Source organism: Monodelphis domestica, chromosome 3 (genome assembly GCF_027887165.1).
Source record: "Monodelphis domestica isolate mMonDom1 chromosome 3, mMonDom1.pri, whole genome shotgun sequence".
Lineage (NCBI taxonomy): Eukaryota > Metazoa > Chordata > Mammalia > Didelphimorphia > Didelphidae > Monodelphis > Monodelphis domestica.
The window spans coordinates 27,782,685-27,804,041 of record NC_077229.1 but is presented as its reverse complement, the minus strand read 5'-3'; the positions used below and the strand labels follow the sequence as shown (position 1 = coordinate 27,804,041).

The 21,357-nt window shown below is 50.6% G+C and overlaps 1 protein-coding gene across 1 annotated transcript in view; it reads right to left on the bottom strand.

The window, feature by feature from the left end:
- Positions 1-21,357, bottom strand: part of TRPV4 (transient receptor potential cation channel subfamily V member 4) — a 68,229-nt gene that overhangs the window by 12,022 nt on the left and 34,850 nt on the right. Inside the window, exons 3-7 of the mRNA XM_056821593.1 lie at positions 9,150-9,322; positions 8,517-8,669; positions 5,052-5,192; positions 4,646-4,944; positions 922-1,101 (exon numbers count right to left, since the gene is read on the bottom strand). Of these exons, the coding sequence (XP_056677571.1) occupies positions 922-1,101; positions 4,646-4,944; positions 5,052-5,192; positions 8,517-8,669; positions 9,150-9,322 (946 nt within the window). The remainder of the gene's footprint in view (positions 1-921; positions 1,102-4,645; positions 4,945-5,051; positions 5,193-8,516; positions 8,670-9,149; positions 9,323-21,357) is intronic.

Genomic DNA, 21,357 nt, shown 5'->3' with positions numbered 1-21,357 from the left:
TATATTTGACGATGTCCATTGGCAAAGCCACCTTCTTCTCTTGACCTCATCACCACTACCTTGGCTGCTGAACCTCAATGATTCCTAACAATGACCAGTGGGGGGCTGTCACTGGTCTGGACTCATTAAAGGTTGTTGGAAAGTGGACCAGATTTCTAATCTCAGCTCTGGTCCTTCCAAACTATGTGACCTAAGCTAAGCCACTCAACTTTGAGGGGACTCAGTTTCCTCCTTTGTAAAACTTATAACTCTGAGAAGATGACTAAAAGAAACTCTGAGGCCTCAACCAGTTCTAGAACTAAGATCCTGCAATCCTCTGCCAGTTATTAATATCAATGTTACCACCACTACTACTATTATTATTAGATATTAAATGATTTATTGTCTACATCATATAACTATAGATAATAATTAACGATATTATTATTGTTATTACTATTATTATTAGAGTAACATAATATTACAATGTTGATGCTATGGCCAATTGGTCCAACCTCATTGGTCAGAGGAGGTAACTGATGCTCTGGCATCCTTCTGCCCCATGTCAGTGAAAAAGGACTGGCCTGGTCCTTGCTTCAGCTAGCTAAACCAGAACATACCAGAGCTGAAATCCAAGGAGGCCCTCCTGATAAACCAAGTAGGCTCAAAGAATTTAGAGTCATAAAAGAGTTAAGAGACATCATCTTGATGCTATAGATAAGAACCCCGAGGAATGGAGAGGGGAAGGGACTTACTCAAGGTCACACAGCTAATAGGCAGCAAAGACAGAATCCAAATCCAAGACTGTGGCAAAGTTAGAATTTGATCCCAAAATTATGACATCCAAGAGCCCATGCTCTGTCTTTCCAGGCCTGAGCTGTCTTGGCCTTTGCTCTCCCACCTGAACCCCAAGGCAGCCCCATTGGGTCAGCAGGACCTCACCTCAATCTTGCTGTTATATACAAGGATCTCAAGAACTGAGGTCTCCTCGCCACAGGTGTCCAGCGAAGACAGGTCATAGAGAGATGAATACACAGGCCCATACGCCCAGTCCTTGAACTTGCGGGACAGGTGCCTTGCATCCTCATCTGTCACCTCCCGGCGGATAATGTGCTGGAAAATCTGGAAACGGAGGGAGAAGGGGGAGACATCTACTTGGGGATACCTGAGAGACTGAAGGTTCAGTGACCTTCCTGCTCATCTCCCCCCTTCCCATCCCCACCAAACCCATTCATATAGGTCCAAGAGAGTTTGTATGATTCACGGAGCCTGGGATGATGGGAGCATTATGGGACCTTGGATTCTTCCATATGAGCATTGGCCTTGGGGTGAGTCATCAAAAAAACAACAACAACAAACCTTCCTGTGCCTCAGTTTCCTGATACATAAAAGAGAAGAGTTAGACTCAATGGAACTCAACTGGAAGGCCCCTTCTAGATCTGTTGTTCAATCACATCAGACTCTTCATGACCCCATTTGAGTTTTCTTGGCAACAATATTGGACTATTTTGCTATTTTCTTCTCCAGCTCATTTGATGGATGAGGAAACTGAGGTAAACAGGGTGAAGTGACTTACCCAAGGTCACTCAGTTAGTTTGCCATTTCCTTCTCCAGCTCATTTGACAGATGAGGAAACTTAGGCAAACAAGGCTAAGTGACTTATCCAAGATTACACAACTAGGAAGTATTGGAGGCCAGGTTTGAGCTCATGAAAATGAATTTTCCTGACTCCAGGCCCAGAACTCTCTATCCACTTCACCATTGGGTGCTTCTGTAATCCTATGATATGTTTTTATGATTTCTCAAACTAAAATTCCCTTCTTGGCTATCCCACCTCTATATTTGTTATTTGGAGGAAGGGGCTTGTCTTGCTTTAATATTTGTATTCCCCGACACTTAGCACAGTGCTTGACATGTAGAGTTTAATAAATGCTTTTTCCTTTCTTTCTTCTATCCTTCCCTCCTCCTTCTCTTCCTTCTTCCCTCCCTTCTCTCATTTTTTATTAACTCCCCCATCCCTCCCTCCCTCCCTCCCTCCCTCCCTTCCTTCCTTCCTTCCTTCCTTCCTTCCTTCCTTCCTTCCTTCCTTCCTTCCTTCCTTCCTTCCTTCCTTCCTTCCTTCCTTCCTTCCTTCCTTCCTTCCTTCCTTCCTTCCTTCCTTCCTTCCTTCCCCCTCCCTGGAAGCTTTGGGGAAAGCATATACTTCCTTTTATTAAAGTCCTTTGGTTGGCTTTTAGGTACAGCTCTGTTGAAATAGGCAGTTCAGAATACCAGAAAGAGCCAGCAGGTGGCAGCATTGAATAGACTCAATAGTAAGTATAGCTAAAGCTTTAGGAAGATAGATAGAGCTATAAATGTATCATTATGTATTAGCTGTTCAAAGAGTTGGGGTGAGACTCAGTGACAGAGAAAGGGGGCTCTCAGAAAATAGAATGTTAGAGCTTTGGTGGAGCTGAGAACAGGGAATGTTAGGGCTGGGAGGAACCTTGGAAAACAAAATGTAAGAACTGGAAGGGGCTTAGAACATATCTAGTTCCCCTCTCCCAATTTAAAGAAGCAGCCCAGGCCCCAGGAGGAAAAGGGACTTGTCCAAGGTAGTCAGGGATCAGAGTAGGGCTTCAAGATCCTCAACCCAGTGGCCCTTCTACTCTGCCAGGGCTGCCCTGCCATCCAATTCTCAGAGGTTAAAGAAATCTTAGAGACCTCAGCAACTAGCCTTGAAGCAGGGAGATGGGTGGCCATGAAGCCACATCCTGGCCATTTTTCTCTTCCCTCTGTTGCCTAGCACAGAGCTCAGTCAATAACTGATGGCTGGGGAGAGAGCCTGAGACAGAGGGCAGAATGTCTGTTTTTACTTTCTGGGGGCAGGAGAGAGAGAAGGCCAGTGAAGAGAGTCAGCTAGGATCCATGTGAAAAGCTGGGTAGATATGGAGTCAAAAAGACCTGAGTTTGGATCTTTCCTCTTCCACTAACTAGCTCTGTGACTACAAGCAAGTCACTTCTCTGAGCCTTAGTCTCCACATCTAAAAAATGAGTCAGTCAGTCAATCAGCAAGCATTTATCAATCAGGCACCTACTCTGTGCCAGGCACTGGGCTAAGCATTGAGCATAAAAAGAAAAGAAACATTAATATTTCCAAGCTAAATATTTCCAATGCTACTTAGCCAGAGTTTTTGTGAGGCTCAAATGAGGAAACCAGAAAGGAAGTACCAGGGGAGAGCTGGGTAGCTCAGTGGATGGAGAGCCAGGCCTAGAGATGGGGAGGTCCTGGGTTCAAATCTGGCCTCAGACATGTCCCAGCTGTGTGACCCTGGGCAAGTCACCTCACCCCCATTGCCTAGCCCTTACCATTCTTCTGCCTTGGAGCCAATACACAGTATTGATTCCAAGACAGAAGGTAAGGGTTTTAAAAAAGGAAATACCAAATTCAAAATATTTTGTAACCTGTAAATATGAAAAAAAAAATTCAGACTGTGGAGTCGAGGCAGAGGTCCCAAGGAACATTCTCATGACAATCAGGAACATTAAAGGAGAGATGCAGCTTTGTTGCCCACTTATAGAACTCTTGAGGGGTTTTGTTGGGAAAGTCCACTAGATGGGTTTTAGGGACAAAAACTGTTCATTGAGGATTTAACAAGAATTTGAAGGAATTTTCTAACTTCAAGTCAGATAATTGTCTGAAGCTCAGGACCTCAAGCCCATCTCAGGAGTAAGGTCATCGGAATAATAGATTGATATTTATTTTGGAGCATTCTGGTGACAGCTATTGGAAGCTTGGCTGAATGGAGTCCTCTCAAAGAAATTTAGCTCTCTCTTCAGGAGAGACTTTCTAGCTGCTATATCTTGACCCATGAAAAAGGAGAAGGAACAACTCAGTGGCCATTAATCTGAGATAAATAGCCAGTGGCAAGTAGAGAAATCATGGCCAGCAGGGAGCAGCATAATATCACCAGCCAAAACCAGCAGCTATGAAGCATTGGAAGGAAAAAGAAAGGGGAAGATATGAGCATTTATTAAGTGCCTACAATGATCCAGGTGCTAAGAGCTGTACAAATATCATCTCATTCGACCTCTACATGTGCGCTCTGGACATAATAGCTAGCAATTATATGGTGCTTGAAGGTTTGCAAAGCACTTTGTAAATTCGTTTTATGCTTATAAATAACCCAGGGTGGTAAGTGTTATTATTGTCCCCATTGTACGAAAAACAAAGCTGAGGCTGAGAAGTGAAATGACTGACTTAGTGTCACAAACATAGTATATGTCTGAGGCTAGATTTGAACTCAGGTCTTCCTGACTCCAAGTCTAGTCCTCTATCCATTGCACCCTCTAGAAACTGTGTAATGTGATCATGAGTTCGCTACCAACTCCTGGTAATATGGCAACCTGTAGGAGAGTATATCCCACATGCACACAATGGAAAAATATCTTTTGTTGTCATTTAATTTGCTATTCTTTTTTATTAAGTTACTTTGCTGTGACCTCCCATGTTCTCTGGTTGGCAGGCAAAATCCAACACATTGGTGGGGGCTTCTGGACTAGGGTCTTAAGTGAGTGCTGATCCAAACAATGCCCTGAATATTTGTGTTAGGTGGGAGCCCAGTGCTATGTACCTAAATCATTTTGCAAACTTTAAACAATCTGTGCCCACTTCATGACCACTCACCCCAATCTTGCCCGTCTTAGCAGCCATCATCAGGGGTGAAAAGCCATCGTTATTGACCACAGCCTCCAGGTTGCTCTCAGAGAAGAGTTTGGCACACTTAATGAGCAGGAGATCGTACATCTTGGTGACAAATTTAGTGTTCTCCCGCGTGTTATCGGCAATTGCAACCAGAGCATGCAGCACCGTGTTGCCCCGAGAGTCCTGGCGCCGCATGTCCGCTTTCTTGTGGGGGTTCTCTGTGAGGTAGTTCACGATGTGGGGCTGGTTGGTACAGGCAGCCAGGGACAAGGGCAGCTCACCTGATGGGGAAGTTGTATTTGGACTGGGTGGCACATATCTCAGCGGCTGAGCATCCCTCCAATCTTGCCCCTCTCCCAGCCCTTCCTTAACCAGACCCCTCTTTTACCAAAGTAGAAGTAGCCACCCTCATCTTTGGGCTGGAAAAAGCGTCCACGGGCCTGGGCGTGAACATCAGCACCTTGGGCCACCAGGAGCTCCACATAGTGCTTACAGCGACGTTCAATGGCGATATGCAGAGCAGTCTGACCTAAGACCAACAGGCAGGGATGTCACCAAGAACCCAAGACCCTCAGCATCCCCTTGTCTTCCCTTCTTCCCACGCCACAATGGGGAAACAGAGTCCCGGAGAGTCCAAAGGAGGGGACCCTGGATGTCCAGTCCAACCTCCCACCTGAGGTAAGGACCCTGCTATGGCAACCCTGTACATAGCACATGGCCATCCAGCCTTGGGCTGAGCTCCTCCACTGACAGGAAGCTCACTACTCACAAGAATCTCCTGAAGTATCCTTGGACAATTCTAAAATTTTAGAAATTATTCTCTCATTATATCTACTGTTATATCTACTTTTTTCATATATATACCATTATATATGTGTATATATACTAGTATATACAAAAATTTCCTCACTATATATACTCATAAATACTTATTATAGATATACTGTTATTTATATATATTCCTTCATTATATATACTGTTATATGTGCCTATATTTTTATGTTCCCTCAGATATACTGTCATAATTGTGACTATTATATAGCAATATCCTCATGTATACCTATTATATAGAGTTCTATATGTGTGTGTAGTCCATCATTATTCTGTTATATATACCCATTATAGATATTGTTATAGATGTATGTATATATTTTCTCATTATATACACTGTTGTATAATTTCCTCAGATATGCAGATATAATTATGTCTATGTATATATAAAAATTCCCTTGTTATATATACCTATTATATATATATATATATATATATACTGTTACATGTGTATATATTCCCTCATTATATATACTCTTATACATACTTTTTTTTTAAACACTCACCTTCTGTCTTGGAATCAGTATTGTGCATTGGCTTCAAGGCAGAAGAGCAGTAAGGGCTAGGCAATGGGGGTCAAGTGACTTGCCCAGGGTCACACAGCTGGGAAGAGTCTGAGGTCATATTTGAACCCAGGACCTCCTATCTTTAGGCCTGGCTCTCAGTGCACTGAGCTACCCAGCTACCCTCTTATACATACATATTAAATATACTATTACATATGTGCATTGTGTATATATATATATATATACTCCCTCAAATATACTGTTATGATTGTACCTATGTATATATGCATAAATTCTCTCATTATGTATACCTATTATATTATTATACATATTATTATACATATTATACATATTTTATACATATGTATATATTATACACTGTTATATGTGTGTATATATAAAAATCCCCTCATTGTGTATACTGTTATGTAAATACCTATTATATATGTGTATAGAGAAGTAAAGATATACAAGTTGCCTTTTTATATATACTGTTATATATGTATATATCTATTATTATATACATTATATTTTATATGGCTATTATAATGTATAATATGTTATAATAATAAAGAATAATATAATATAGCACATCATTATATAGAGTTATTATATATACTATTATATGTATATATTATATTTCTGGTTATATATTATATAATGTGATATGTTACAATAATAAATCATATAATATAATGCATCATTATATGTAGTTATTATATATACTATTATATATGTATGTGTATATTATTATGTGTTACATATTTATATGGTTATTATATATAATATGCAATATAACATATTATTATAATAAATAATAGTATAATATAATACATCATTATATAGCTATTATATGTATATATTATATATTTCTATGATTATATATGATATATATGTTATAATAATAAATAATAGAATAGAATACATCATTATATATAGTTATAATATGTACTATTATATATGTATGTGTATACTATTATATGTATTATATATTTATATGGTTGTTATATATAATATATAATGTGATTATTATAACAATAATATAATATAATACATCATTATATATGTGGGTATATATATTCCCTCATTACATATGCTGTTAAGTAAATACTGTCCTATATCTATAGAGATGGGCAAAGATATGCAAATTCCCTCACTATATATACTGCTAGACTCAGTGAATGTGTTGGTGCATTTTTAAAAACTCTTACCTTCCCCAATATAAATCTAAGACAGAAGAGCTATGAGGGCTGGGCCACTGGGGAGAAGTGACTTGCCCAGGGTCCCACAGCCTCTGAGGTCATATTTGAGCCCAGGTCCTCCTGACTTCATGTTGGCTAATCTGCTGCCTTCCTTTTAAAATCTCTATTCCTTGGACAAGGGAGAGGACTATGTTCAGAAATAAGATCAGTATGAACAGAAAAGATAGAAAGCTAGCAGGTTTTTAATAGCCCTTCCCTTCTGTCTTAGAAGCGATACTGAATATGTTTCCAAGCCAGAAGAGTAGTAAGGACTAGGTGATTGGGGGTAAGTGACTTGCCCAGGGTCACACAACTGGGAAGTGTGTGAGGCCAGATTTGACCTCAGGTCCTCCCATTGCTAGGCCTGGTTCTCTACCCACTGAACCACCCAGCTGCCCCTAACAATTTTTAATAAAATAAAGTGAACAGAAACCTGCTTCCCTGCATATTCATCCATCTGCTATTCATGGTCTCCATAAGCATTTAGTATACATCAGGAGCTGTCCTGGGTCCTGGGAGGAGCCCAATTCCCCTCCTCTACCAGAGCCTGCACTTTTCCATTGAAAACATTGTTCCTGGTGTTCCCAGTGTGTGATGTCAGGGAAACCCAAGAGCAGGGTGGGGAGGGGGGCCTGGCCTGCTCCTCTTCAGCTCAGGGTCCCCAAGGCAGCAAACCCAAGAGACAGTCCAACTTCCATCCACCCACATTGTGGGATCATAGATTGGGATCTAGCAGAGACCTCAGAGGTCAGCTAGTCTATTCACCAGATGTGGAAACTGAGTCCCAAAGAGGTTAAGTCATTTGCCATGGTCCTCTGGTGAGTAAGCAGCAGTCAGAACTCAACCATAGGCCTCTGGACCACAAATCACAATCTCCCTAAGTTTCTGGCCCCATGCCCTTATCTAGGTGTTTCCTTCTACCAGAACACAACCTCCTTGCAGAACTGTCTTTGCTTTTCTCTTTGAGACTCCATCACTTGGCACTATGCTTGGTGCCAATTTAATTTTCTAATTAAGGTCAGGACTTGCTCGTCCATTCATTCATGCATTCATGCATTCACACAATCATTCCAGTCCTCCTCACTTCTTCTTTGAATTGGATGGATTCACTTTCTCTGCCCTTTCAGCCTCTCTCCCTCCTCTCCTTGGAGAGCCAGGAAAGGAGTAGAACTTAGTCTCCAGGTGGCTCAGAAAGCCTGGGGAGATAAATGGTCAAAAGAACTGGTACGATGCCCCCAAGCCCTCCCTCCTTCCCTCCCTCCCTCCCCCCCTTACCTCGGTAGTAGACATCCCGGAACGGGGAGTTGATGAACTCCCTCATGTTGCCTGTGCGTTCAGCAATGTCCAAGAGCACAGGGATGGTGTCATTGCGTCCACCACTCAGGTTCAACAGGGCCTTGGGCAGACAGGTCTTCCCTGTGGAAGGTTCTGGAAAGGTAGAGGAGACCAAGGCCAGGCAGATGAACAGGTGCCCAGAGGATCCTGCTTTGCTGCCCCAGAGCTGCTGGGGGTGAGGCAGCAGAGTAGAAGAGAATTCTCCCCAATGGAGGATGGGAGAAGGGAGACCTAGAATCGAGGTCCAGTTCTGGCCCTCACTGGCTGGAAGACCTTCAGTAGAACAGTCCTCCTTTTTGAGCCCCGCCTAACCAGTGAGGCTGAGGACGCCCACCCTACTAACCTTACTAAGGGGGAATTCAGTGCTTTGGAAAACCCAGAGTTACTAGAGCAAGGAGGCCTGGGTAAGGGGAACCCAAGTGTCAAAGATGTCAAGAAGAAGAGAGAAACGAAGGTCCAACCTAGAAAAGCAGAAAGAACCCTTCTAGTGACAGAGAAGGGAGAGAGGCAGCAGCCTCCAGCTCTGGGGACATCATCCCGGTTCTCATCATGGAACCCCTTCCCACAGCTCACCCCGAAACTCCTCATCTGTTAGGCGCTTCTTCTGAGTGAGCAGGAAGGAGAGGAGCCCATCCAGGTCAGCGGTGGAACCCCGGGAAACAATGTCGAAAAGGATGGGTCGGTTGAACACTTTGAGGATGGGGGGTGGATGAGGGGCTGGGGCTTTGGGGCATTGTAACTCCTTCCTAGAAAAAGAAATTGAGGTTTTCTAAGCCCCTTCAGAGGAGATGGAGGGGAAAGGCCACTGCTCCCACTCATAAAGCCTCCACCAACTTTGGCCTGCATGTCAGGGGGTCTACCCAGGGGCAGACTGAGGGAACAGCCAGAAGGGAAGGGATCAGAGACACATGATGGAGAGGAGGGGAAAACAGAGAGAAAACCAAATGAGGAGAAAATAGAGACAGGGTGGAGCAGACCGGGAGACAAAGATGAAAGCTGAGAGAGGGAGAAAGACTGCTAAAGAGACATACAAACACAGAGAGAAGAGGAGAGGAGGGGAGAGGGGAGGAGGGGAGAGGGGAAGAGGGGAGAGGAGAGGAGAGGAGAGGAGAGGAGAGGAGAGGAGAGGAGAGGAGAGGAGAGGAGAGGAGAGGAGAGGAGAGGAGAGGAGAGGAGAGGAGAGGAGAGGAGAGGAGAGGAGAGGAGAGGAGAGGAGAGGAGAGGAGAGGAGAGGAGAGGAGAGGAGAGGAGAGGAGAGGAGAGGAGAGGAGAGGAGAGGAGAGGAGAGGAGAGGAGAGGAGAGGAGAGGAGAGGAGAGGAGAGGAGAGGAGAGGAGAGGAGAGGAGAGGAGAGGAGAGGAGAGGAGAGGAGAGGAGAGGAGAGGAGAGGAGAGGAGAGGAGAGGAGAAGGAAGGGGGGGAGAGAGACAGAGAAACAAAGAGATGGAGAGGGAGAGGGAGAGAGAGAGAGAGACCTAAATCAATCAGAGCAATAATATCTTGGAGTGAAGAGCTTCGGCTTCTAATGCCAGTTCTACCATTTACTGATGTTGTCACTATGAATAACTAAATTCACCTAAGTCTCAGTTTCCTTATCTATAAAATGAGGTAGTTGGACTAAAAGGCCTCTGAGGTTTCTTCCTGCTCTAATGCTGTGATTGTGTGCAGTGAGAAGAGAGAACAGCCAGAAAGACTTAGACTAAGATCAATGAGGAAGAGAAAAAAGGAAAGAAGGAAGGGAGGGAGGGAAGGAAGGAAGCAAGGAGGGAGAGAAGGAAGGAAGGAAGGAAGGAAGGAAGGAAGGAAGGAAGGAAGGAAGGAAGGAAGGAAGGAAGGAAGGAAGGAAGGAAGGAAGGAAGGAAGGAAGGAAGGAAGGAAGGAAGGAAGGAAGGAAGGAAGGAGGGAGAGAGGGAGGAATGAAGGAAGGAGGGAAAACCCTCTCCCAACTGGGTCCAGTTGAAGCCTTGGGTCAGATGGGCAGGAACACCCCAACCACCTGCGTGTTCATTCCCAGAAGCCATCGAGGTAGTGCCAGGGAGAAAAGCATCTAGCCTAAGGGCAAAGAGCCAGGACTCCTGGTCTCTTGTCCCAGAGTGGCTCCTGCATGACCCTGGCCAAATGGGCTTCGCTCACTGGACTCAGTTTCCTCATCTGCCAAATGACAAACTAGACCCTCTCAAAGGTTTCTCTCAGTTCAGAATCTGATGACACCCAGGAACATGGTGACCTCCAATCCCACTGCGACGCTCCATGGGTCTGCCAGCCTGCAACAGGTGCCCCTCCCCCCAGGGGGCATTCCTGGAGAGCACTGAAGCACACCCATGGCAGGGTGGGGGTGGACAGGGAGCCTGTTATTTTCCTGAACCCAGCCAACCCCCAGCCTGCAAAGGAGGAAGAGCTGGGATGGGGGGAAGGGTTCAAGATGAACTTGAAAGGTTGCAAATCACAGGTGCCATCTACACTGCCATGCATGCCATGTGCAAAGTACCATGCCTGCCAGTATGTAAATAATATGTAAATCATATGCAAATGAGACACCCCAGATTGCAGTAATGGTGTCTGTGTCAACAACAGTTTCCAAAAATGAGCCTGGTGGGACTGAAAGACCCGGGATAGAGGAGTCAGGGGCCCTGGGTTCTAGTCCCAGCTTTGTCACCACCTCCCGGTGGGAACTGGGACAAGCCCTCCTCTCTAAGCCTTCTTAGTTTGGGTAGTTTTGGTTTTAATTTCAAAAATAAAAAGATTGGACTAAGAAAAGCTCTCTGATCCAACTGCAGAGCTCTTCTGGGTAAAACTCACCTGATTTGAGGGTTTCTCCTACCCCTGAGGTTCCCTGTACTAAGCCTCTGACATCCCCTGTTCTAAGTCCCCTCCCAACCCTGACATCCCCTGTTCTAAGTCCCCTCCCAGCCCCGACACTCCCTGTTCTAAGCCCCCTCCCAGCTCTGACACTCCCTGTTCTAAGCCCCCTCCCAGCTCTGACACTTTCTGTTCTAAGCCCCCTCCCAGCTCTGACACTTTCTGTTCTAAGCTCCATCCCAGCTCTGACACTTTCTGTTCTAAGCCCCCTCCCAGCTCTGACACTCCCTGTTCTAAGCCCCCTCCCAGCTCTGACACTCCCTGTTCTAAGCCCCCTCCCAGCTCTGACACTCCCTGTTCTAAGCTCCCTCCCAGCTCTGACACTTTCTGTTCTAAGCCCCCTCCCAACCCTGACATCCCCTGTTCTAAGTCCCCTCCCAGCTCTGACACTCCCTGTTCTAAGCCCCCTCCCAGCTCTGACACTCCCTGTTCTAAGCTCCCTCCCAGCTCTGACACTCCCTGTTCTAAGCTCCCTCCCAGCCCTGACACTCCCTGTTCTAAGCCCCCTCTCAGCTCTGACACTCCCTGTTCTAAGCCCCCTCCCAGCCCTGACATTTTCTGTTCTAAGCCCCCTCCCAGCTCTGACACTTTCTGTTCTAAGCCCCCTCCCAGCTCTGACACTTTCTGTTCTAAGCTCCCTCCCAGCTCTGACACTCCCTGTTCTAAGCCCCCTCCCAGCCCTCACACTCCCTGTTCTAAGCCCCCTCCCAGCTCTGACACTCCCTGTTCTAAGCCCCCTCCCAGCTCTGACACTTTCTGTTCTAAGCCCCCTCCCAGCCCTGACACTCCCTGTTCTAAGCCCCCTCCCAGCTCTGACACTTTCTGTTCTAAGCTCCCTCCCAGCTCTGACACTCCCTATCCTAAGCCCCCTCCCAGCCCTGACACTCCCTGTTCTAAGCCCCCTCCCAGCTCTGACACTTTCTGTTCTAAGCCCCCTCCCAGCCCTGACATTTTCTGTTCTAAGCCCCCTCCCAGCTCTGACACTCCCTGTTCTAAGCCCCCTCCCAGCTCTGACACTTTCTGTTCTAAGCTCCCTCCCAGCTCTGACACTCCCTGTTCTAAGCCCCCTCCCAGCCCTGACACTCCCTGTTCTAAGCCCCCTCCCAGCTCTGACACTTTCTGTTCTAAGCCCCCTCCCAGCCCTGACATTTTCTGTTCTAAGCCCCCTCCCAGCTCTGACACTCCCTGTTCTAAGCCCCCTCCCAGCTTCTGACACTTTCTGTTCTAAGCTCCCTCCCAGCTCTGACACTCCCTGTTCTAAGCCCCCTCCCAGCCCTGACACTCCCTGTTCTAAGCCCCCTCCCAGCTCTGACACTTTCTGTTCTAAGCCCCCTCCCAGCCCTGACACTCCCTGTTCTAAGCCCCCTCCCAGCTCTGACACTTTCTGTTCTAAGCTCCCTCCCAGCTCTGACACTCCCTGTTCTAAGCCCCCTCCCAGCCCTGACACTCCCTGTTCTAAGCCCCCTCCCAGCTCTGACACTCCCTGTTCTAAGCCCCCTCCCAGCTCTGACACTTTCTGTTCTAAGCCCCCTCCCAGTTCTGACACTCCCTGTTCTAAGCCCCCTCCTAGCCCTGACACTCCCTGTTCTAAGCCCCCTCCCAGCCCTGACACTCCCTGTTCTAAGCCCTCTCCCAGCCCTGACACTCCCTGTTCTAAGCCCCCTCCCAGCTCTGATACTCCCTGTTCTAAGTCCCCTCCCAGCTCTGACACTTTCTGTTCTAAGCCCCCTCCCAGCCCTGACACTCCCTGTTCTAAGCCCCCTCCCAGTTCTGACACTTTCTGTTCTAAGCCCCCTCCCAGCTCTGACACTTTCTGTTCTAAGCTCCCTCCCAGCTCTGACACTTTCTGTTCTAAGCCCCCTCCCAGCTCTGACACTTTCTGTTCTAAGCCCCCTCCCAGCTCTGACACTTTCTGTTCTAAGCCCCCTCCCAACCCTGATATCCCCTGTTCTAAGTCCCCTCCCAGCTCTGACACTCCCTGTTCTAAGCCCCCTCCCAGCCCTGACACTCCCTGTTCTAAGCCCCCTCCCAGCTCTGACACTCCCTGTTCTAAGCCCCCTCCCAACCCTGACATCCCCTGTTCTAAGTCCCCTCCCAGCTCTGACACTTTCTGTTCTAAGCTCCCTCCCAGCTCTGACACTCCCTGTTCTAAGCCCCCTCCCAGCCCTGACACTCCCTGTTCTAAGCCCCCTCCCAGCTCTGACACTCCCTGTTCTAAGCCCCCTCCCAGCTCTGACACTTTCTGTTCTAAGCCCCCTCCCAGCCCTGACACTCCCTGTTCTAAGCCCCCTCCCAGCTCTGACACTTTCTGTTCTAAGCTCCCTCCCAGCTCTGACACTCCCTGTTCTAAGCCCCCTCCCAGCCCTGACACTCCCTGTTCTAAGCCCCCTCCCAGCTCTGACACTTTCTGTTCTAAGCCCCCTCCCAGCCCTGACATTTTCTGTTCTAAGCCCCCTCCCAGCTCTGACACTCCCTGTTCTAAGCCCCCTCCCAGCTCTGACACTTTCTGTTCTAAGCTCCCTCCCAGCTCTGACACTCCCTGTTCTAAGCCCCCTCCCAGCTCTGACACTCCCTGTTCTAAGCCCCTTCCCAGCTCTGACACTTTCTGTTCTAAGCCCCCTCCCAGTTCTGACACTCCCTGTTCTAAGCCCCCTCCTAGCCCAGACACTCCCTGTTCTAAGCCCCCTCCTAGCCCTGACACTCCCTGTTCTAAGCCCCCTCCCAGCCCTGACACTCCCTGTTCTAAGCCCTCTCCCAGCCCTGACACTCCCTGTTCTAAGCCCCCTCCCAGCTCTGATACTCCCTGTTCTAAGTCCCCTCCCAGCTCTGACACTTTCTGTTCTAAGCCCCCTCCCAGCCCTGACACTCCCTGTTCTAAGCCCCCTCCCAGCCCTGACACTCCCTGTTCTAAGCCCCCTCCCAGCTCTGACACTCCCTGTTATAAGCCCCCTCCCAGCTCTGACACTCCCTGTTCTAAGCCCCCTCCCAGCTCTGACACTCCCTGTTCTAAGCCCCCTCCCAGCTCTGACACTTTCTGTTCTAAGCTCCCTCCCAGCTCTGACACTTTCTGTTCTAAGCCCCCTCCCAGCCCTGACATTTTCTGTTCTAAGCCCCCTCCCAGCTCTGACACTCCCTGTTCTAAGCCCCCTCCCAGCTCTGACACTCCCTGTTCTAAGCTCCCTCCCAGCCCTGACACTCCCTGTTCTAAGCCCCCTCCCAGCTCTGACACTCCCTGTTCTAAGCCCCCTCCCAGCCCTGACACTCTCTGTTCTAAGCCCTCTCCCAGCTCTGACACTCCCTGTTCTAAGCCCCCTCCCAGCTCTGACACTCCCTGTTCTAAGCCCCCTCCCAGTTCTGACACTTTCTGTTCTAAGCCCCCTCCCAGCTCTGACACTTTCTGTTCTAAGCTCCCTCCCAGCTCTGACACTTTCTGTTCTAAGCCCCCTCCCAGCTCTGACACTTTCTGTTCTAAGCCCCCTCCCAGCTCTGACACTTTCTGTTCTAAGCCCCCTCCCAACCCCGACATCCCCTGTTCTAAGTCCCCTCCCAGCTCTGACACTCCCTGTTCTAAGCCCCCTCCCTGCCCTGACACTCCCTGTTCTAAGCCCCCTCCCAGCTCTGACACTCCCTGTTCTAAGCCCCCTCCCAACCCTGACATCCCCTGTTCTAAGTCCCCTCCCAGCTCTGACACTCCCTGTTCTAAGCCCCCTCCTAGCCCTGACACTCCCTGTTCTAAGCCCCCTCCCAGCCCTGACATTTTCTGTTCTAAGCCCCCTCCCAGCTCTGACACTCCCTGTTCTAAGCCCCCTCCCAGCTCTGACACTTTCTGTTCTAAGCTCCCTCCCAGCTCTGACACTCCCTGTTCTAAGCCCCCTCCCAGCCCTGACACTCCCTGTTCTAAGCCCCCTCCCAGCTCTGACACTTTCTGTTCTAAGCCCCCTCCCAGCCCTGACATTTTCTGTTCTAAGCCCCCTCCCAGCTCTGACACTCCCTGTTCTAAGCCCCCTCCCAGCTTCTGACACTTTCTGTTCTAAGCTCCCTCCCAGCTCTGACACTCCCTGTTCTAAGCCCCCTCCCAGCCCTGACACTCCCTGTTCTAAGCCCCCTCCCAGCTCTGACACTTTCTGTTCTAAGCCCCCTCCCAGCCCTGACACTCCCTGTTCTAAGCCCCCTCCCAGCTCTGACACTTTCTGTTCTAAGCTCCCTCCCAGCTCTGACACTCCCTGTTCTAAGCCCCCTCCCAGCCCTGACACTCCCTGTTCTAAGCCCCCTCCCAGCTCTGACACTCCCTGTTCTAAGCCCCCTCCCAGCTCTGACACTTTCTGTTCTAAGCCCCCTCCCAGTTCTGACACTCCCTGTTCTAAGCCCCCTCCTAGCCCTGACACTCCCTGTTCTAAGCCCCCTCCCAGCCCTGACACTCCCTGTTCTAAGCCCTCTCCCAGCCCTGACACTCCCTGTTCTAAGCCCCCTCCCAGCTCTGATACTCCCTGTTCTAAGTCCCCTCCCAGCTCTGACACTTTCTGTTCTAAGCCCCCTCCCAGCCCTGACACTCCCTGTTCTAAGCCCCCTCCCAGTTCTGACACTTTCTGTTCTAAGCCCCCTCCCAGCTCTGACACTTTCTGTTCTAAGCTCCCTCCCAGCTCTGACACTTTCTGTTCTAAGCCCCCTCCCAGCTCTGACACTTTCTGTTCTAAGCCCCCTCCCAGCTCTGACACTTTCTGTTCTAAGCCCCCTCCCAACCCTGATATCCCCTGTTCTAAGTCCCCTCCCAGCTCTGACACTCCCTGTTCTAAGCCCCCTCCCAGCCCTGACACTCCCTGTTCTAAGCCCCCTCCCAGCTCTGACACTCCCTGTTCTAAGCCCCCTCCCAACCCTGACATCCCCTGTTCTAAGTCCCCTCCCAGCTCTGACACTTTCTGTTCTAAGCTCCCTCCCAGCTCTGACACTCCCTGTTCTAAGCCCCCTCCCAGCTCTGACACTCCCTGTTCTAAGCCCCTTCCCAGCTCTGACACTTTCTGTTCTAAGCCCCCTCCCAGTTCTGACACTCCCTGTTCTAAGCCCCCTCCTAGCCCAGACACTCCCTGTTCTAAGCCCCCTCCTAGCCCTGACACTCCCTGTTCTAAGCCCCCTCCCAGCCCTGACACTCCCTGTTCTAAGCCCTCTCCCAGCCCTGACACTCCCTGTTCTAAGCCCCCTCCCAGCTCTGATACTCCCTGTTCTAAGTCCCCTCCCAGCTCTGACACTTTCTGTTCTAAGCCCCCTCCCAGCCCTGACACTCCCTGTTCTAAGCCCCCTCCCAGCCCTGACACTCCCTGTTCTAAGCCCCCTCCCAGCTCTGACACTCCCTGTTATAAGCCCCCTCCCAGCTCTGACACTCCCTGTTCTAAGCCCCCTCCCAGCTCTGACACTCCCTGTTCTAAGCCCCCTCCCAGCTCTGACACTTTCTGTTCTAAGCTCCCTCCCAGCTCTGACACTTTCTGTTCTAAGCCCCCTCCCAGCCCTGACATTTTCTGTTCTAAGCCCCCTCCCAGCTCTGACACTCCCTGTTCTAAGCCCCCTCCCAGCTCTGACACTCCCTGTTCTAAGCTCCCTCCCAGCCCTGACACTCCCTGTTCTAAGCCCCCTCCCAGCTCTGACACTCCCTGTTCTAAGCCCCCTCCCAGCCCTGACACTCTCTGTTCTAAGCCCTCTCCCAGCTCTGACACTCCCTGTTCTAAGCCCCCTCCCAGCTCTGACACTCCCTGTTCTAAGCCCCCTCCCAGTTCTGACACTTTCTGTTCTAAGCCCCCTCCCAGCTCTGACACTTTCTGTTCTAAGCTCCCTCCCAGCTCTGACACTTTCTGTTCTAAGCCCCCTCCCAGCTCTGACACTTTCTGTTCTAAGCCCCCTCCCAGCTCTGACACTTTCTGTTCTAAGCCCCCTCCCAACCCCGACATCCCCTGTTCTAAGTCCCCTCCCAGCTCTGACACTCCCTGTTCTAAGCCCCCTCCCTGCCCTGACACTCCCTGTTCTAAGCCCCCTCCCAGCTCTGACACTCCCTGTTCTAAGCCCCCTCCCAACCCTGACATCCCCTGTTCTAAGTCCCCTCCCAGCTCTGACACTCCCTGTTCTAAGCCCCCTCCTAGCCCTGACACTCCCTGTTCTAAGCCCCCTCCCAGCCCTGACATTTTCTGTTCTAAGCCCCCTCCCAGCTCTGACACTCCCTGTTCTAAGCCCCCTCCCAGCTCTGACACTTTCTGTTCTAAGCTCCCTCCCAGCTCTGACACTCCCTGTTCTAAGCCCCCTCCCAGCCCTGACACTCCCTGTTCTAAGCCCCCTCCCAGCTCTGACACTTTCTGTTCTAAGCCCCCTCCCAGCCCTGACATTTTCTGTTCTAAGCCCCCTCCCAGCTCTGACACTCCCTGTTCTAAGCCCCCTCCCAGCTTCTGACACTTTCTGTTCTAAGCTCCCTCCCAGCTCTGACACTCCCTGTTCTAAGCCCCCTCCCAGCCCTGACACTCCCTGTTCTAAGCCCCCTCCCAGCTCTGACACTTTCTGTTCTAAGCCCCCTCCCAGCCCTGACACTCCCTGTTCTAAGCCCCCTCCCAGCTCTGACACTTTCTGTTCTAAGCTCCCTCCCAGCTCTGACACTCCCTGTTCTAAGCCCCCTCCCAGCCCTGACACTCCCTGTTCTAAGCCCCCTCCCAGCTCTGACACTCCCTGTTCTAAGCCCCCTCCCAGCTCTGACACTTTCTGTTCTAAGCCCCCTCCCAGTTCTGACACTCCCTGTTCTAAGCCCCCTCCTAGCCCTGACACTCCCTGTTCTAAGCCCCCTCCCAGCCCTGACACTCCCTGTTCTAAGCCCTCTCCCAGCCCTGACACTCCCTGTTCTAAGCCCCCTCCCAGCTCTGATACTCCCTGTTCTAAGTCCCCTCCCAGCTCTGACACTTTCTGTTCTAAGCCCCCTCCCAGCCCTGACACTCCCTGTTCTAAGCCCCCTCCCAGTTCTGACACTTTCTGTTCTAAGCCCCCTCCCAGCTCTGACACTTTCTGTTCTAAGCTCCCTCCCAGCTCTGACACTTTCTGTTCTAAGCCCCCTCCCAGCTCTGACACTTTCTGTTCTAAGCCCCCTCCCAGCTCTGACACTTTCTGTTCTAAGCCCCCTCCCAACCCTGATATCCCCTGTTCTAAGTCCCCTCCCAGCTCTGACACTCCCTGTTCTAAGCCCCCTCCCAGCCCTGACACTCCCTGTTCTAAGCCCCCTCCCAGCTCTGACACTCCCTGTTCTAAGCCCCCTCCCAACCCTGACATCCCCTGTTCTAAGTCCCCTCCCAGCTCTGACACTTTCTGTTCTAAGCTCCCTCCCAGCTCTGACACTCCCTGTTCTAAGCCCCCTCCCAGCCCTGACACTCCCTGTTCTAAGCCCCCTCCCAGCTCTGACACTCCCTGTTCTAAGCCCCCTCCCAGCTCTGACACTTTCTGTTCTAAGCCCCCTCCCAGCCCTGACACTCCCTGTTCTAAGCCCCCTCCCAGCTCTGACACTTTCTGTTCTAAGCTCCCTCCCAGCTCTGACACTCCCTGTTCTAAGCCCCCTCCCAGCCCTGACACTCCCTGTTCTAAGCCCCCTCCCAGCTCTGACACTTTCTGTTCTAAGCCCCCTCCCAGCCCTGACATTTTCTGTTCTAAGCCCCCTCCCAGCTCTGACACTCCCTGTTCTAAGCCCCCTCCCAGCTCTGACACTTTCTGTTCTAAGCTCCCTCCCAGCTCTGACACTCCCTGTTCTAAGCCCCCTCCCAGCTCTGACACTCCCTGTTCTAAGCCCCTTCCCAGCTCTGACACTTTCTGTTCTAAGCCCCCTCCCAGTTCTGACACTCCCTGTTCTAAGCCCCCTCCTAGCCCAGACACTCCCTGTTCTAAGCCCCCTCCTAGCCCTGACACTCCCTGTTCTAAGCCCCCTCCCAGCCCTGACACTCCCTGTTCTAAGCCCTCTCCCAGCCCTGACACTCCCTGTTCTAAGCCCCCTCCCAGCTCTGATACTCCCTGTTCTAAGTCCCCTCCCAGCTCTGACACTTTCTGTTCTAAGCCCCCTCCCAGCCCTGACACTCCCTGTTCTAAGCCCCCTCCCAGCCCTGACACTCCCTGTTCTAAGCCCCCTCCCAGCTCTGACACTCCCTGTTATAAGCCCCCTCCCAGCTCTGACACTCCCTGTTCTAAGCCCCCTCCCAGCTCTGACACTCCCTGTTCTAAGCCCCCTCCCAGCTCTGACACTTTCTGTTCTAAGCTCCCTCCCAGCTCTGACACTTTCTGTTCTAAGCCCCCTCCCAGCCCTGACATTTTCTGTTCTAAGCCCCCTCCCAGCTCTGACACTCCCTGTTCTAAGCCCCCTCCCAGCTCTGACACTCCCTGTTCTAAGCTCCCTCCCAGCCCTGACACTCCCTGTTCTAAGCCCCCTCCCAGCTCTGACACTCCCTGTTCTAAGCCCCCTCCCAGCCCTGACACTCTCTGTTCTAAGCCCTCTCCCAGCTCTGACACTCCCTGTTCTAAGCCCCCTCCCAGCTCTGACACTCCCTGTTCTAAGCCCCCTCCCAGTTCTGACACTTTCTGTTCTAAGCCCCCTCCCAGCTCTGACACTTTCTGTTCTAAGCTCCCTCCCAGCTCTGACACTTTCTGTTCTAAGCCCCCTCCCAGCTCTGACACTTTCTGTTCTAAGCCCCCTCCCAGCTCTGACACTTTCTGTTCTAAGCCCCCTCCCAACCCCGACATCCCCTGTTCTAAGTCCCCTCCCAGCTCTGACACTCCCTGTTCTAAGCCCCCTCCCTGCCCTGACACTCCCTGTTCTAAGCCCCCTCCCAGCTCTGACACTCCCTGTTCTAAGCCCCCTCCCAACCCTGACATCCCCTGTTCTAAGTCCCCTCCCAGCTCTGACACTCCCTGTTCTAAGCCCCCTCCTAGCCCTGACACTCCCTGTTCTAAGCCCCCTCCCAGCCCTGACAATTTCTGTTCTAAGCTCCCTCCCAGCTCTGACATTCCCTGTTCTAAGCCCCCTCCCAGCCCTGACACTCCCTGTTCTAAGCCCCCTCCCAGCTCTGACACTTTCTGTTCTAAGCCCCCTCCCAGCTCTGACACTTTCTGTTCTAAGCCCCCTCCCAACCCTGACATCCCCTGTTCTAAGTCCCCTCCCAGCTCTGACACTCCCTGTTCTAAGCCCCCTCCCAGCCCTGACACTCCCTGTTCTAAGCCCCCTCCCAGCTCTGACACTTTCTGTTCTAAGCCCCCTCCCAGCTCTGACACTTTCTGTTCTAAGCCCCCTCCCAGCCCTGACATTCCCTGTTCTAAGTCCCCTCCCAGCTCTGACACTCCCTGTTCTAAGCCCCCTCCTAGCCCTGACATCCCCTGTTCTAAGTCCCCTCCCAGCTCTGACACTCCCTGTTCTAAGCCCCCTCCCAGCCCTGACACTCCCTGTTCTAAGCCCCCTCCCAGCTCTGACACTTTCTGTTCTAAGCCCCCTCCCAGCTCTGACACTTTCTGTTCTAAGCCCCCTCCCAGCCCTGACATTCCCTGTTCTAAGTCCCCTCCCAGCTCTGACACTCCCTGTTCTAAGCCCCCTCCTAGCCCTGACACTCCCTGTTCTAAGCCCCCTCCCAGCTCTGACATTTTCTGTTCTAAGCCCCCTCCCAGCTCTGACATTTTCTGTTCTAAGTCCCCTCCCAGCTCTGACACTCCCTGTTCTAAGCCCCCTCCCAATCCTGACATCCCCTGTTCTAAGTCCCCTCCCAGCTCTGACACTCCCTGTTCTAAGCCCCCTCCCAGCCCTGACACTCCCTGTTCTAAGCCCCCTCCCAGCTCTGACACTTTCTGTTCTAAGCCCCCTCCCAGCTCTGACACTTTCTGTTCTAAGCCCCCTCCCAGCCCTGACATTCCCTGTTCTAAGTCCCCTCCCAGCTC